General features: G+C 41.4%; 1 protein-coding gene across 4 annotated transcripts in view; it reads left to right on the top strand.

The window, feature by feature from the left end:
- The window catches only part of LOC311136858 (tumor protein p53-inducible protein 11-like), a 121203-nt gene extending 103214 nt beyond the window's left edge, over positions 1–17989 (top strand). For all 4 annotated transcript variants that reach the window (XM_084171156.1, XM_084171155.1, XM_084171153.1 and 1 more), the window contains 3 exons: positions 1994–2090; positions 13574–13675; positions 14082–17989. In XM_084171156.1, coding sequence (XP_084027282.1) covers positions 1994–2090; positions 13574–13675; positions 14082–14218 — 336 coding nt within the window. In that variant the 3' untranslated portion in view covers positions 14219–17989. The remainder of the gene's footprint in view (positions 1–1993; positions 2091–13573; positions 13676–14081) is intronic.
- Positions 17990–18573: the final 584 nt, after the last annotated feature.

Genomic DNA, 18573 nt, shown 5'->3' with positions numbered 1-18573 from the left:
CACACTTTTAATATGCCAGGTAGGCTATACCAGTTGTAAAGCAGATTAATGTGCTTAATTTAAAGAATTCAGCAATTAATATAGCAGCACGAGAAAGCTGGAATCCTCTTTTAAATACTGTCCAGTCAAAACTCGATTGCACAATGACTGGGTTTATAAGAACCCATACGTTTCACTAGGCTCTGTAGGCTATGGGCTCTCCAACCCTGTTCCAGGGGTCATAGGCCTATAGGCTACTCTTAGATTTATTTGGCCACTTTAGTTGTAATACAAACCTTATCAAAACATATAGGCCAATGGGCTAGGGTACATGATGCATTCATTTAATCTCGTCTTTACATATACTAAGTAATATATGTGAAATTAGTTTTGATTTAGAATGGGCCATTATCATAGCGATTGGAGGAAGCTTTTCCCGCAGTTAATTTTCATGCCAGCCAGGCTACTTCGGTTGTAAAGCGAAGCAATGTGCTTAATGTTAGGAAGGTTGAGAAATAAATATTGTAGGCCTAGCCCATAGAAAGCTGATGGGATCCTCGTCTTTTTAAGAGGCCATTAAAACTCATAGCCTATAGAAATGTTGCGCAACATGGGCTCATAGGAACACTTATTTCATTCCATGCATCAACCAGCTATGAGGAGCTGGCTTTCGCTGCTCAAAAGGTTATCCTATTCTGCTCAAACTCCAAATGCCAGGACTCTCATTAAGTGTTTGAATTGATTTTCGATTGCATTTGCATTGATTTAGAGGGACAATAGAGCGCTGAGTACCAGGCCATTAGCGACTGGCCATTAACACGTTTGGTAGGCTACTAATGACCATCAGCGACATCAGAGCACAGTTTTGGAGAAGCCTAGTTACTGTGACTCAACAGTCACATGGAATTTGACTGCGGTCATGACTCGTGACTGCCGGTGTGGCAGTAATACGGTCACCGTAACAGCCGTAGGTAGAAAGCACTGTCTCAGGTGTCGCCCAGAATCTCCCATAAGTGTTCGATTGGGTTGAGATCTGGTGAATGAGACACACACAAACACACTCCCTTTAAACCCCCTATGCTCCTTTGAGACCCGTTTTTTCAAAGTCATTGAGATCTCTTCTTCTAGCCACAGTAGCCAAAATAATGGGCAACTGGGTATCTTTATACCCTAAGCATGATGGGATGTTAATTGCTTAATTAACTCGAGAACCACACCGGGTGTGGAAGCACCTGCTTTCAATATACTTTATATCCCTCATTTACTCAAGTGTTTCCTTTATTTTGGCAGTTACCTGTAGTAAAACACGATCCAGACCTCTGTGACCACTACTCACCTGAAGTGTTTCTATTCTCTGGTATGACAGTAGGGTTATCTTTCACCGTTTAGAACTTTCAAGAGTGGTTTAGAACTGTACAGTACCAAAATATTTCACTAGGAGTTCAGGAAGCAGTTTGTCCACTCTTTCTGTCTCCCCTCTCTTTAGTGAACAGAGTCTCATACAGTTAGTCTTCACTACACTATCTCTATGGGACATCTGGGAGGAACAGCTCAGCCTTTGTCTGCCCCCTAACTTTACTGTGTAGCTGAATGTCCTTAGACCCTGTTACTATGTCTGTGAATGGCCTTACTGTGAGGGTACAGGAAGCCACATTGTTTAATAGTAAATTAAGTTATCCTCTGTCTAATGCTCTATTTGAGGATCAACTGCCTGGTGATTTTGTCACAAACAGACCTAGCTTTCTTGGAGCAGTAGTTACAACCGCTGCCCGTGGTTGATTGAGCTACGCTCCGGGACCTCAAACTATCCCCCGACGTATTGCTACAATGGTGCATGTTGTGCAGAGATGGCAGGGTGCTATTGTGTAAGTTGTCCAAGTGGTTCAATATTGCTGTATTTGGGGAGGAACTGCCTGGTGACTGTAACAAAGCCCCCCCCCAAGTCCCCAAATTGCTTCAATGGTGCATGTTGTGATTAAGATGATGAGTGTGCTGTGTTGTGTTCCCTGTGCAGGCCCTGGTGTTGCCCAACCAGCTGTATGAGGTGGTGTTTGAAGAGGAGATCAACAACACCAGTGTCTCCATTCGACTCTATGGGGGAGCACTGCTCAGTGAGTACACACACATACTGTATGTACATACATACACACGCACGTACATACATATGCATACACACACACTCACCTCCTTTCTTGTGATGTTCATATACGTATGGTACATATACATACGTTCTTACACATTCACACACCAACATAAACACCCGCTTCCTATTCTTCCCACTATATTAATGTCATATCTCTCCCTCTCACATGTCCTTGTATTTGTATGCTTCAAGCTCCTATATCTATGCCTTCATGTGCATCTCTGTCCCTGTCAACAAATACATTACTAGTGCATGACTATTGCAATTTGTGTCATCATAGAGTGCATGTTATCACAGAAACGCAGGAAAAACATCTCTCAGCCAGCTATACATGCATGAACAAGGTGCAGTTGTGGCCAAATATATTGGCACCTTTGCACTTTTCTTAGATGGTTCCCTATTTCTTCTAAAACTTAAGTTGACAAATGGCATGGACAAAATTATTGCCACCCCAGAGCTAGTACTTCGTTGCACAGCCTTTGGCCAAGATAACTGCAGACAAACTCTTCTTGTAGCCATCAATGAGCTTCCTGCAACTTTCTACTGGTAATTTTTACAAATTTCCAGCAGCAAACTGAGGGGTACCCTCCAACTGCTGTTTTCAGCTCTCACTATAGGTTTTGGATGTGATTCAGATCTGGACTCTTCACTGGCCACTCCAGAACAGTCCAGCATCTCTTATTGAACTATTCCTGGGTGCTTTTTGATGTATGTTTGGAGTTGTTGTCTTGCTGGAAGACACACAACCTTCAATGAAGACCTTGTTGGTTTGAATATCCAAGCCGACAAGGTGAAAAATCAATATGTGCCCTTGAGCAAGGCACTTAACCCTAATTTGCTCCAGTGACGCCATACTACTATGGCTAACCCTGTAAAACAACACATTTCACTATCCAGTGTATGTGACAATACAACATATATACAGTACCAGTCAAAAGTTTGGAAACAACTACTCATTCCAGGGTTTTTCTTTAGTTTTACTATTTTCTACATTGTACAATAATAGTGCAGACATCAAAACTATGAAATAACTCATATGGAATCATGTTGTAACCAAAAAAGTGTTAAACAGTGTCAAATAGCCACCCTTTGCCTTGATGACAGCTTTGCACACTCTTGGCATTCTCTCAACCAACATAATGAGGTAGTCACCTGGAATGCATTTCAATTAACAGGTGGGCCTTCGTAAGTTAATTTGTGGAATTTCTTTCCTTCTAAATGCGTTTGAGCCAATCAGTTGTGTTGTGACAAGGTAGGGGTGGTATACAGAAGATAGCCCTATTTGATAAAAGATCAATGCCATATTATGGCAAGAACATCTCAAATAAGCAAAGAGAAACAACAATCCATCATTACTTTAAGACATGAAGGTCAGTCAATCCGGAAAATTTCAAGAACTTTAAAAATTTCTTCAAGAGCAGTCGCAAAAACCATCAAGTGCTATGATGAAACTGGCTCTCATGAGGACCGCCACAGCAATGGAATACCCAGAGTTACCTCTGCTGCAGAGGATAAGTTCATTAGAGTTAACTGCACCTCAGATTGCAGCCCAAATAAATGCTTCACAGTGTTCAAGTAACAGATACATTTCAACATCAACTGTTCAGAGACTGTGTGAATCAGGCCTCCATGGTCAAATTGCTGCAAAGAAACCACTACTAAAGGCCACCGATAAGAAGAAGAGACCTGCTTGGGCAAAGAAACACGAGCAGTGTACATTAGACCGGTGGAAATCTGTCCTTTGGTCTGGAGTCCAAATTTGAGATTTTGGGTTCCAACCGCTGTGTCTTTGTGATACGCAGAGTCTGTGAACGGATTATCTCTGCATTTGTATTTCCCACCCTAAAGCATGCAGGAGGAGGTGTTATGGTGTGGGGGTGCTTTGCTGGTGACACTGTCTGTGATTTATTTAGAATTGAAGGCACACTTAACCAGCATGGCTACCACAGCATTCTGCAGCGATACGCCATTCCATATGGTTTGGGCTTAGTGGGACTATCATTTGTTTTTCAACAGGACAATGACCCAACACACCTCCAGGCTGTGTAAGGGCTATTTGACCAAGAAGGAGAGTGATGGAGTGCTGCATCAGATGACTGCTTCAAGACTGTTGGAAAAGCATTCCAGGTGAAGCTGGTTAAGAGAATGCCAAGAGTGTGCAAAGCTTTCATCAAGGCAAAGGGAGGCTATTTGAAGATTCTCAAATCTAAAATATACTTTGATTTGTTTAACACTTTTTTGTTTACTACATGATTCCGTATGTGTTATTTCATAGTGTTGATGTCTTCACTATTATTCTACAATGTAAAAAATAGTACAAATAAAGAAAAACCCTTGAATGAGTAGGTGTGTCCAAACTTTTGACTGGTAGTGTACACTGAATGTACAAAACATTAAGAACACATTCCTAATATTGTTTTGCACCCCCGTTTTTGCCCTCAGAACTGCCTCAATTTGTCAGGGCATGGACTCTACAAGGTGTCGAAAGCGTTCCACAGGGATGCTGGCCCATGTTGACTCCAATGCTCCAATGTTGACTGCAAGTTGGCTGGATGTCCTTTGGGGGGTGGACCATTCTTGATACACACAGGAAACTGTTGAGCGTGAAAAACCCAGCAGTGTTGCAGTTCTTGACACAAACCGATGCGCTTGGCACTTACTACCATGCGCCGTTCGAAGGCACTTAAGTATTTTGTCTTTCCCATTCACCCTCTGAATGGCACACATAAATAATCCATGTCTCAATTGTCTCAAGGCTTAAAAATCCTTCTTTAACTTGTATCCTCCCCTTCATCTACACTGATTTGAAGTGAATTTAATAAGTGACATCAATAAGGGATCATAGCTTTCATCTGGATTCACCTGATCAGTCTGTCATGGAGAGAGCAGGTGTTCATAATGTTTTGTACACTCAGTGTATATATACAGCTCTGGAAAAAATTGAGACCACTGCAAAATTATCATTTTCTCTGGTTTTACTATTTATAGGTATGTGTTTGGGTAAAAATTAATGTTTTAGTCCAATCCTTATGGTCTTTTGCAAACCTCAGTCTGGCTCTTCTTTGCTTCTCATTGATGAAGGGCTTTTTTCTAACTTTGCACGACTTCAGCGCTGCCCCTAGGTGCCTGTTTCGACCGTCCTCGCCGTGCACTTTACCCCAGCTGCCGTTTGCCATACTTTTTGTAGGTCACTTGATCCTACGGTTGATGAGTGACATTCAAATGAGTTGGCGGTCATCCCGGTCAGTAGAGTCGTTTTCACCCTCTGCCCGTCTGTAGCTTTGTTGTCCCCAATGTCTGCTGCTTGAACTTGTTCTTATGAACCGCTGTCATTGAAATTTTAAGGATGGAAACAACCTGACGCTCACTGTATCCCTCTGCCAGTAAAAATTGAACCCTTTTTTCCCCCACTCAAAACATTCCTTTTCAACTCTTTTGGCATTGTCAATAGTTATTTTTTGATTAATATTACTTTTGAGGTACTATTAGCACTGTTTTTGCCATCCAGCTGGTCCTATTGCAAGAGGATAGTGATGACCACAGCAGTGTTTTTTATACTTTTCCTCGTTAAATAAGATTTGGTTCAGGTGATCACCTAATCAGTACCTAATTCAGTAGAATGAGGTGTGCCTGTGTTGGAATTCAACAGACACTGGAATGGAATGGCTGTCATACATGTAGAGATGCTGATTTAAGAAAAATGTGCAGTGGTCTCTTAGATTTTTCCAGAGCTGTATATACAGTGCATTCGGAAAGTATTCAGACCCTTTCCCTTTTTACACATTTTGTTACGTTACAGCCTTGTTCAAAATGGGTTGAATACATAAAAAACCTCATCAATCTACACACAATACCCCATAATGACAAAGCAAAAACAGGTTTGTAGAAATTGTTGTAAATGTATTAAAATTAAAAACAGAAATACCTTATTTTCATAAGTATTCAGACCCTTTGAAATGAGACTCGAAATTGAGACTTACTGCATTACTTCTTCTTTTTATAAGAAACATGAATGTGTTGAAAATTCCAAATTGTTTGAATAGTCAACTTACACACAGCTCTGACACACACACACTTACACCTCCAGGGGTCTTTTCACAGTCCCTAAATCCAGAACAAATTCAAGAAAGCATACAGTATTATATAGAGCCATTATTGCATTGAACTCCCTTCCATCTCATATTGCTCAAATGAACAGCACAACGCCTCTCCCCTATTTGACCTAGGTAGTTTGTGTATGTATTGATATGTAGGCTACGTGTACCATTTTTAAATTGATGTTGTTCTGTCCTTGAGCTGTTCTTGTCTATTAATGTTCTGTATTATGGCATGTTTCATGTTTTGTGTGGACGCCAGGAAGAGCAGCTGCTGCTTTCGCAACAGCTAATTGGGATCATTGTGGTCCTCTGTAGCTCAACTGGTAGAGCACGGCGCTTGTAACGCCAAGGTAGTGGGTTCGATCCCCGGGACCACCCATACACAAAAATGTATGCATGCATGACTGTAAGTCGCTTTGGATAAAAGCGTCTGCTAAATGGCATATTATTATTATTATTATTATCATAATAAAATAGCAATTACCACTCCTCTCCAATGGATGTGCGAAGTTGCTGGATGTTGATGGGAACTGGCACATGCTGTCGTTACGTTGATCTAGAGCATCCCAAACATGCTCAATGGGTGACATGTCTGGTGTGTATGCAAGCCATGGCAGAACTGGGACATTTTCAGCTTCCAGGAACTGCCAAATTCTCTACAATGAAGTTGGAGGTGGCTTATTGTTGAGAAATGAACATTCAATTCTCTGGCAACAGCTCTAGTGGACATTCTTAAAGTCAGCATGACAATTGCACAATCTCTCAAAACTTGAGACATCTGTGGCATTGTGTTGTGTGACAAAACTGCACATTTTAGTGTCCCCAGCACAAGGTGCACTTGTGTAATGATCATGCTGTTTTATCAGCTTCTTGATATGTCACACCTGTCAGGTGGATGGATTATCTTGGCAAGGGAGAAATTCTCAGTAACAGGGATGTAAACAAATTTGTGCACAACATTTTAGAGAAATAAGCTTCTTGTGCGTATGGCAAATTGCAGGGATCTCTTATTTCAGCTCATGAAACATGGGACCAACACTTTACATGTTGCATTTATATTTTTGTTCAGTGTACATGGTCCAGCACGTTGTTTCCTCTCGTGGAGCAGGATACATGTTGGTGAAATGTTGGAAAAATGTGTTTTAAACATGCTTGGTTTAAAATCACCCACGACAATATAGACTGCTTCCGGATGACTCGCTGGCTAATGTTCTTGTGCAGTTCCCTGAGTGCCGCCTTGGTGTTTGCTTGTGGCAGTATGTACACAGCTGTGATAATAACACCCATGAATTCCCTCGGCATATAGTGGGGTCAGCATTTTAGCATCAGAAACTCGAGATGTTTTCAACTTCGGTATACCAGGAATTGTTGATGAGGAAGCATACACCTCCCCCTAGTCTTACCAAAAGCCACCGTTCGATCCATACGGAAAATGGAAGAGCCGTATGGTTGAATAGCAGAGTCTAGGGCTGTTACAGCGATGGCCTCTATTAAAATGAGGAGGATCCCATCAGCTTTCTATAGGCTAGGCCTATTATTTATTTCTCAACTTTCCTAATATTAAGCACATTGCTTCTCTTTACAACAGGATTATAGCCTACCTGGCTGGCATGAAAATGAACCACGGGAAAAGCATCCTCCATTCGCTATTTAAGTGCATAGATTACATTTATTTTTTTCCCCTGCCCCTGTTTTGAGACAGGTGCATGATAATGGTCCATTGTATATCAAAACAATTTTCACATATATTATTTAGTATATGTAAAGACAATATTAAATCAAGAATAGTCTGATGGGTGACAATATTAGCCTATTACTTGTGAATGATATATAATAATTTGTGAATGATGCCCAGCGTGTGCAGTAAGGCAAGAAACAACGCATGCCTTTTTTTTGCTACTTTTTCAAATCATAGTCGCACATAGTCGCATGTAGCCAAGCCCATAGGCCTATATGTTTTGATAAGGTTTGTATCACAACTAAATCGGCCAAATAGCTAATTAAAATTAAGCACATTCATCTGCTTTACAATGGCTGTACAGCCTAACTGGCATACATTTGCAGCGAGTGAGTTTCAAGTTTGGTGAAGATCATTTTCACCATACAAATGCACCTTTATAATAAAAGCATTACATGCATAATCGCAATTGTGGTCACTTTTGAGAATGGTGTTTTCCTGCTAATTGATTGCATTTTGGAACATTTGCGCTTATAGCCTACTGCCGTGTGCGCATTGCTACTCTTATAATGTGAAGAAATAGCCTAATAGTTTATCAACATTTTAAGCTGAACTTTCTGATCTGTTGCGTAAGCCTCATTGCTTAAAAAATGTTTTGGTATGCTAATGGTTGTATTAATTTAGGATCTATCGCATCCCGCAACTGTCCCAGACTATGTTTGGAATAGGTAAACTTTTGTATTATGGGGGATAGTAGATTGGCATAGGCATAGTGCTTTTGCTGTTCATTAGGCCTACTCATCTTGTTGGTTGATGAAAAGTAAATGTGGACAGTTCTTCCAATATCTTCAATATGCACCTCGGAATTGGATAAAGACGCGCGTAGTTGTCTCTGTCTTCACTTGTAGCCTGTGAGAAAGACCCAATCACGTGACAGGCATTGGCTAATAAGAATTGAGCAATCTGAGAGAGCCATGTGAGTGAGAGGTCCTTCGGAGCATGCTGCCGGGAGAAGGGAATTATAATTATTATTTTCAGCCCATGGGCACAACGGCAACTGGCTGCAAAAGGTATGGATTTTTTTTCGGGTGAATGAGAGACTGATGACGTGTGTGCAGCCTGAGCAAAAAAACAAAGCAGAGTGCAATGTTTGTATCACAACTAAAGTTGCATAAAGAACTCTAAATTAAGCATATAAGAGGACATGTATCTTTGTTAACCGCTCAACACAGAATATCTCAACACAGAATGTGCGCACTCCCTCAAATCGTTTGGAGAAAATAGCCTTTCTATTTTATTCAGCTATGTTCAATTGTATTCTTCATTATGTAAAATAATGCCACAGAATTCTAAGCAAATCTTGTCTGCTAAATGTACTAGTGTAGCCCATAGCCAGATCAGGGCCTAACATAAGGACAACTCAGAGTATGCTATTCTGTTCTTCTAAAATAGACTACATTTTCTTCATATCATGTTTCTTTAGACCTGTCTAAAATAAATCATGGATGTATTTTGATGGTGTATGCTATATTGCATGGATTTATTAGACACCGGCAGATATTTGCTTGACAATCACCAGCTGACAAAATGTCATGACCGCCACAGCCCTAGCAGAGTCAAGTGTATCGTCCGTAAGCCATGTGTCTGTAATAAGAGACTCTGCATTCCCTGATGTCACATTGAAGCTTTGCTCTGAGTTTACAAAGTTTATTTTCCAGCGATTGGACATTCGCCATCAAAATACTAGGAAGAGGAGGCCGTGTAGCCCATTTTTTTCAGCCTAGCTTTTATTCCCCCTTTCCTTCCTCTTCTTCGTCTCCGACGTTGCCATCAGTCATCTTGGTCAGCAGAAACAGGTAAGCCCACTGTGCAGGGTACAAAGGAGTGAATGTAGTATTCCAGATCTGGGAGGCTGAGAGATACTTTTGTATATATAGTGTATGTGGACACCCGTTCAAATTAGTGGATTCGGCTATTTCAGCCACACCCGTTGCTGACAGGTGTATAAAAGCGAGCACACAGTCATGCAATCTCCATAGACCAACATTGGCAGTAGAATGGCCTTACTGATGAGCTCTGTGATTTTCAATGTGGCACCGTCATAGGATGCCACCTTTCCAACAAGTCAGTTCATCAAATGTCTGCCCTGCTAGAGCTGCCCTGGTCAACTGTAAGTGCTGTTATTGTGAAGTGGAAACTGCTAGGAGCAACAATGGCTCAGCTGCAAAGTGATAGGCCAACCAAGCTCACAGAACGGGACCACTGAGTGCTGAAGCGTGTGGCGTGTAAAAATCGTCTGTCCTTGGTTGCAACACTCACTGCCTCTGGAAGCAACGTCAGCACAAGAACTGTTCGTCGGTAGCTTCATGAAATGGGTTTCCATAGCCGAGCAGCCAAACACAAGCCTAAGATCACCATGTGCAATGCCAAGCGTCGGCTGGAGTGGTGTAAAGCTCGCCGCCATTGGACTCTGGAGCAGTGGAAACGCGTTCTCTGGAGTGATGAATCATGCTTCACTATCTGGCAGTCCGACGGACGAATCTGGGTTTGGCGGATGCCAGGATAATGCTACCTGCCCCAATGCAGAGTGCCAACTGTAATGGTCTGGGGCTGTTTTCAGGGAAATCTTAATGCTACTGCATACAATGACATTCTAGACGATTCTGTGCTTCCAACTTTGTGGCAACAGTTGGGGAAGGCCCTTTCTTGTTTCAGCATGCCAATGCCCCCGTGCTCAAACTGAGGTCCATACAGAAATGGTTTGTCGAGATCGGTGTGGAAGAACTTGACTGGCCTGCACAGAGCCCTGACCTCAACCCCATCGAACACACCTTTGGGATGAATTGGAATGCCGACTGTGAGCCAGGCCTAATCGCCCAACATCAGTGCCCGACCTCACTAATGCTCTTGTGGCTGAATGGAAGCAAGTCCCCGCAGCAATGTTCCAACATCTAGTGGAAAACCTTCCCAGAAGAGTGGAGGCTGTTATAGCAGCAAAGGGGGGCCCAACTCCATATTAATGCCCGTGATTTGTTAATGCCCGTGATGTTCGACGAGCAGGTGTCCACATACTTTTGGTTATGTAGTGTGTGTAGCTTCCAATTCATGATCCAGAAGTGTTTGTCAGTCGTAGGAAATTATTATTATTGCACGGACTTTCTGAGCAAACAAAGTAATTATTGCTAACCTAAGTCGAGCAGGAACCGGCAAGACGCTCGCCCTCCTCAGAGCCGCCATCTTGGAGATAAGGTCAGTATAAATAGTGCATATGTCAAGACTTCAGTCATTCTCTTCCTCTCTCTATTTTAGTAAGGGATAAACACATCGTCCTGCTGCGTCATCCATTATTTCCAAGGTAATGTACAGAACCGGCTTATACCACAGTTGCCAAAGAAAACAATATGAAAGCACACATTTACTGGTAAAAATCACTTTTTATTTTGTTGATATTTTCATTTATATAAGATAATTCATACTTTCTGATCTTTTGGTTGCTAGAGATGCGACCCAGTCATTCATTCGATTAGTCTTTATGTTCCGTTCTTATCCCTTGCTAGCTAGCCAGCTAGCTACGGCTAACACAGTCACGACATCTGCATCCAGAATAACAGCAAAGTTGCTGTTTTCTATTGACATTTATTAGGATACATCCATAACAATGAGCTGATGATGCCAGATTCTGCCTGGCATAGCTAGAAAAGTTTGCCTTCTCGTCAGGGCACTCGACAATGTTCATTACGAGGAGATCGCATTGTATATCAAACACTAGGCTAGAAGCTAGCTAAATAGTTTGTTGCTAGCAAACCTGCCAATATGACAAGCAAATTAAAAAATATCAGTTGCTGAAAACAGCTGGTCAAACTAGAAACGTGGGAGTATTTGACAGCATAGCGCCACTTGCGTCATGATTGCAACAGTAGGGACCAGAGAAATTCATGTTCTTCACTCACCACGTTAAGTAATCAGATGCACCAAAAAAATATGTCTCTGAAAAAACAAATCAATGCTAGTTAACTAGCAACATTTTTTCCTTGATGGACCTGCATTTACAATGTACCCAATTTTGTTTTTTGTGGTTGTTGGTTTAGTGTTCTCTAACTTTGTAGCAAGTACAGTCTGCATGTGTAGGCGCTTATTGTGTCATGATTGCAAGGTGTCCCGATATCTTTTCCAACTGTCCTGATAAATTATATATTTTCTAACGGTCCCGTTATCTGGTTTTAATGTCCATTCTAGAATGCCCTTCTAACCAATCAGAAATGAGTATTCAACAATGCTGTGGTATAAATATATTTATCTTATAGCCACAGTTAAATAAATATTCTGTTTCCAACGAGGCAAAATAGCTAAGAGCCTGCCTGCCGGTTTGAGGTCTTGGATGATTTCGGGAGCAGTACAATATTATAAAAGGCTACGATAGGGCATATGTCAGTCAGACCTCTCATTCTTCCCTTCCTCTCTCTATTTAAATATGTGTACAGACACAGTTAAATAAATATTGTGTTGCCAAAAGGAAAGATAAGGTGGTCAGAGTAGCAGAGCATAGGCTTCAGTAAACGGCAGAATATACATTCTGACATCTCCCAAGATCTCAGTCATGCCGATAGTCACCCAGAGATAGGCAGGCAGGCGCTCCATTATTGTGAATGTCAGTGGCATTGTGTGGATTGAGGAGGATGGGGTGATGAGGAGAGGAAGAGCAGAGGGAGAAGGTGATGGCGAGGGCAGGAAGAGGGAGAGATTAAGGAGGAGGATAGGGTGATTTTACATCACCAGGGAGCGGGGGGAGGAGAAGAGGGGGAGAAAATATTAAGAGGGAGAGAAAAGGAAGAGGGAAAGAGAGAAGAACGGAATATATTACGCAGGAGGTTAGGGTGATTTTACACACCATGGAAGAGAGGGAGGGAAAGAGTGGGAGGGGAGGAGAGGAGAGGGAGATGGAACAGATGGATCTTGGCATGCAGAAAGGGATATACATACATACTGCTAGCTCCACCACTCCACAGTCACACCCTCCTCATCCCTCATCTCAGCACCCCACCTCCTCCCACCTCTTTCCCCCTTCCTATGTGGATGTGTGGGTGGATGAGAGGACTGGGATATACTGCTAGCTTCCTCATCACAACCACCGCTCATCTCAATGTCCACCTCCACTCACCTCCCTCCCTCGTCCTAGCATGTGGGGTGTGTGGGCAGATGAGAGTATTTGGAGAAGAAGACAGGAATATCAACCTGGAAATATGTCCAAGACTTTGATGAAAGCCCACATCCTTATTTGTCTGTACTTGCATGCTTGAATCTGAGCCAGTAGGTCTAGTAATTACATTGGCATATGTTTTACTGCGTTTCAGGAAGACTTCATTATCTAGATTCTGGGTGATAACATTTTTTATTTGAGCCTTAAAATTTGGTATTTATTATAGATAGCTTGCCAAGGGTTTTTGGAGTGTGCAGTTTCCTCTTTCACTGAACACTGCAGCTTATACAGCTGTATTTAGATTTGGAATAGGAATGCCTACATACCATTGGCCCCTCTCCCATGACCTCTCTAACCCCTGACCTCTGACTTGTGATTCATGCCATTTCCTCCCTCAGGTGTATCCCTCATCTTGTGGAATGGGGTGTACACACGAGATCATCATTCAATGTGTTAACTTTAACCTCTGACCCATCCAGGTCTGTCCCTCATCTTGTGGAATGGTATCTATACACAAGAGAAGATCATCATCCAGTGGACTCTGCTCAGTGAAGCATGCTACTTTGCCATCCAGTTTTTAGGTGAGTGCTCAAGATGATAAAACCTTTCCTATTTCTACCAATTCACATATGTGACTGAGGGAGGCTCTTCAGACCTTCTGGCCGTATGCTCATTCCAAATGCTGATAAGAAATAGTTTGATAGGTTTTAATCTATCTAGACTTTTTGTTGATATCAAGGACCTTGCTCCTGATGTGCAATGTACTATCTTCAGACTGGGGATGAGTTAACACTGTCCTCTAGTGGTCGAGATACAGTAGCACGGTTTGGAGTCTCATTGAGCTGCAAGTGTTGAGGAGTCTCACTCTTTAGTTTAATTAAATATGAAAGGGGTATTTCCTGCTGACTGAGTGTCGTACGTTATCAATCAATCAATATATTTTTTACTCTTACAGTTTTAACTGTTGTCTCAATCCTGTCATTTCAGTGACGTCAGTCACCTTAGTGGAGATAGGCTCATTGCCCAACGCTGCCATACTCCTCCTCCTCAGCCGAGTACTCTTCCTCCTGGTCACTCTGCTCTACTACTACCACCTGGGCAAAGGACGACCCAAGAAGATCTGATGGCGCCCCCTACAGGGCTGAGAGTGGACAGTTGCTTCCGGATGTGGGCTCAGAGGGAGGTGGGGTGTATTGAATGAGGTGAAAGTGTAGAAATGTAATGTGCAGTGGTGGAAAAGTACTACATTTACATACTTGAGTAAAAGTAAAGATACATTAATAGAAAATGACTCAAATGAAAGTCACCCAGTAATATACTACTTGAGTAAGTCTAAAAGTATCTGGTTTTAAATTTACTTAAGTAGAGTGGTGGAAAAAGTACTCAATTGTCAATTGGGAAAAAGTCAAAGTAAATGCTATACATTTTTTTTTTACGAACAGACAGGCAGACTCTCAGGTCGTGTCTACACTTGACACTTACATGCGACTTCTGCTATCAGAATACAAAGATCGAATTGAAAAGACAGGTTGTGTTTTGGGACCGAGAGGCACTTTTTCATTATAACGTTGGAGGAAATACGTTCCTAGTGTGTGAGGAACGTGTTTGCTGGCCTCATAAATGCTAGCTAATATTTCGAAAAACTGTTTTTGCTTGGCTAGAGTTATGCTAACCCGTTTGCAATCCCTTTAGAGTAGCTTGCTGGCTAGCTAGATGTTAGCTGGCTAGTTAGCTACAGTAGTTAGCTACTGCCATCAGTAGTTGTGTTATTGTAATATTTGGCCTATTCCACCGTTTGTAGAATGCATACTGGCATTTGAATATAGCGCGGGAAAAGGGAATCCAGACACACTGTGGACAGGGTATACACATTTAAATGTGCAGTGCATTCAGATAGTATTCAGACCCCTTGACTTTTTCCACATTTTCTTACGTTACAGCCTTATTCTAAAATGGATTAAAAAAAAGAAAAGATAATCCATCTACATACAATAACCCATAATGACAAAGCAAAAACAGGTTTTTATAAATTTTTGCTCTCTGTACTTTGCTCCGTTCATCTTTCCCTCGATCCTGACTAGTCTCCCAGTCCCTGCCGCTGAAAAACATCCCCACAGCATGATGCTGCCACCACCATGCTTCACCATAGGGATGGTGCCCGGTTTCCTCCAGACATGACACTTGGTATTCAGGCCAAAGAGTTCAATGTTGATTTTATCAGACCAGAGAATCTTGTTTCTCATGGTCTGAGAGTCCTTTTAGGTGACTTTTGGCAAACTCCAAGCGGGCTGTCATGTGCCTTTTACTGAGGAGTGGCTTCCCTCTGGCCACTCTACCATAAAGGCCTGATTGGTGGAGTGCTGCTGAGATGGTTGTCCTTCTGGAAGGTTCTCCCATCTCAACAGAGGAACTTTGGCACTCTGTCAGAGTGACCATTGGGTTCTTGGTCACTTCCCTGACCAAGGCCCTTTTCCCCTGATTGCTCAGTTTGGCCGGGCGGCCAGCTCTGGGAAGAGTCTTGGTGGTTCCAGACTCTACGGACAATTCCTTCTACCTCATGGCTTGGTTTTTGCTCTGACATGCACTGTCAACTGTGGGACCTTATATAGACAGGTGTGTGCCTTTCCTAATCATGTCCAATCAATTGAATTTACCACAGGTGGACTCCAATCAAGTTGTAGAAACATCTCAAGGATGATCAATTGGAACAGGATGCGCCGGAGCTCAATTTAGAGTCTCATAGCAAAGTGTCTGAATACTTAAGTAAATAAGGTATTTCAGTGTTTTGTTTTAATACATTTTGCAAACATTTGTAAAAACCTGTTTTCGCTTTGTCTTGTGTGTAGATTGATGAGGAAATACAATTATTTCATCAATTTTAGAAGAAGGCTGTAACATAACAAAACGTGGAAAAAGGGAAGGGGTCTTGAATACTTTCTGAATGAACTGTAGGTGTGGACACATGACGCGTTCGGAATTCAATGATCAGAACTCTATGATCAGAATACTAAAGCTGTATGAAGTTGTCAAGTCTAGACACGGCCTCAGACATCATTTACAAACACAGTATTTGTGTTTAGTGAGTCCGCCAGCAGATAAGAGGCTGTAGGGATGACAACATGTTATATTGATAGGTGTGTGAATTGGACCATATTGCTGTCCTGCCTGAGCATTCGAAATATAGAGCACATTTGGGTATTAGGGAAAATGTATTGGAGTAAAAAGTACATATTCCAGCCCCATGCTATATAAGACCCCAGATGTTCTTATTACCCCAACAGTCAACACATGGTGGTCTGATAATATGTTCTGTATATGGAAATGAGAAAGGGTCTGATTGTGAAAATGTACTAAGAGATTAAGTCATGCTCCTCCAAAAACAGTACGAAATTGGAGCGAAACTTAGTTAAAAAGGTTCTGTCGTTGTAAAAAAAAAAAGGGGGTAGCAATTTGCAGTAAGGTTGTTATTGTACTGTACTTCCAAGCCTCCCAGTCACGTAACTTAGTGTGTGTGTCACAAATAATACCCTATTTCCTAAATAGTGTACTACTTTTGACAAGAGCGCTATAGGCCCTCATCAAAAGTAGTGCACTATAGGAAATAGGGTGCCATTTAGAATAGGCCCGAGATGTACAGAGTAACTTGAAACACTAGACTGTGTTTTTATGGACAGTAATTTTGCTTTGTTTTGTTTTTTAAATGAAGTATTTAGTGTGTTCTGATCTGTGGGTAGTTACATTTTGAACATACTGTAACTTCAAGGACCAAGAGTTTGTTACTTGTGTTGACATTTTTTTTCCAAATTTTTAAGGTGTTGGTTGGTGCCATTTTTACTTCTACTGTGCACTAAAGTGAATTCTGTATACATTATCTCTCTCTCTCGTATATCTTTCTGTCAGTCCTCCAAATTAATGACACAAGACACTGTTTTAAGGGTGAGGGGTGTAATGGCATCGTAGCCATAGAAATATAGGCACTAGAACAGACTTTCCCTTTCAAGTCAACTTTATTATATTTCTATGGTCAGACCTGCTGCCTTGTATCTAAGCTGAGAGTTGATATGAAATGCTGACTCCCAAATGGTGAGGCAAATTCCAGCTGACAGACTGGTATAAAGTGTGGATCAGTGTCAGTATTATTGTCTGTGCTCAATTACATTTACATTCCTGGATCAGAACATTGAGGGAGGTCAGAGGTCATCTTTTCATTCTGTCCAATGGGCATAGAGGTCACATATGATAGAGATACCTCATAATCTGCTAACATGTTTTTGAGAGTGAGCTTACAATATGGAGCACCTAGGGAATCAAAAACATTTTTCTGGGATAAAAAACGTTTAATTCTTCAGGTATCTGTCTGTCAAGATGTTTGACCAAAACGAATCAACTAATGACGAGATGTTTATAGGCCTACTGTATAATTACACTGAAATACATAGTGACGCTTCATTGCTGCTTGGACAGTGTACATTCATTGGTTATTGATGATCATATCTCCTTTTGGTAACAATACAACTGTATTGGTCCAACTGTTACCTAACCAAATCATGCACATTTCTATGGTATGTCCATACCAATATGGTTAAAGGTAGAGTAATAACATTAGCTTAATCTTGAACTGTACACTTTTTTTTTAACTGTGCACTTAATGTGACCAGCAGAGCATGTCAGTGTTATAGTCAGGAACTTCTGTATTAGTAATGTAGCACACTTTTATACATAGCTAACATATCTGTCTTTAGTCTTGCCTTAAAACCTTTGTAAATAAAGTAGCCATATACTGTATTACTGCCATGTGGTGTAGTTCATTTTGAACAGAACAGGGAAGGTATAGATTCTATAGATCATTAGTTTAATGTTTTCCAAAGGTTAATTAAAGACCCACTGTGATTTAAGGAGTGATTCTGTAATGGTTTTTAACTGAGTAGTGACTGGAGTCTAAGCCCTGTTTATTTGTTTTCATTTAAGTGATATTTGTCTTGTTTTGATGATACGTTAGTTGACAATTGCATGCAATATAGTCCTTTGTGTACAGAAATGTAGCATGTGTCTTTTACAGTAATACAGTAATACACTATACAGTAATAAAGGAACAAGAAAACAAGAACTAGAAAACTGGAGAAAACGGAAACACAATGGTGAGACCTGAAAAAACAAGATGAACTGGCAACAGACAAACATAAAACGCAGGTATAAATACACAGGGGATAATGGGGAAAAATAGGAGACACCTGGTGGGGGGTGGAGACAAGCACAAGACAGGTGAAACAGATCAGGGTGTGACAGTTTCCTCACAACATAAACACATTGGCTGTGTCTGCAGTTTGGCGCCGACGGAGATGGCGGCCTCGCGACTAGCTCTTAGGAAATGTTGCTGTATTTTATTTACTTATGTATACATTATTAGTTCAGGAAATATTTTGAGTCATTACATACAGCCTGGAAGAACTATTGGATATCAGAGCGGCGGTAACTCACC

This window comes from Coregonus lavaretus (assembly GCF_964263955.1).
Source record: "Coregonus lavaretus genome assembly, chromosome: 11".
NCBI lineage: Eukaryota > Metazoa > Chordata > Actinopteri > Salmoniformes > Salmonidae > Coregonus > Coregonus lavaretus.
The sequence above is the reverse complement of the archived record's forward strand: the minus strand, read 5'-3'. Positions and strand labels throughout refer to the sequence as shown.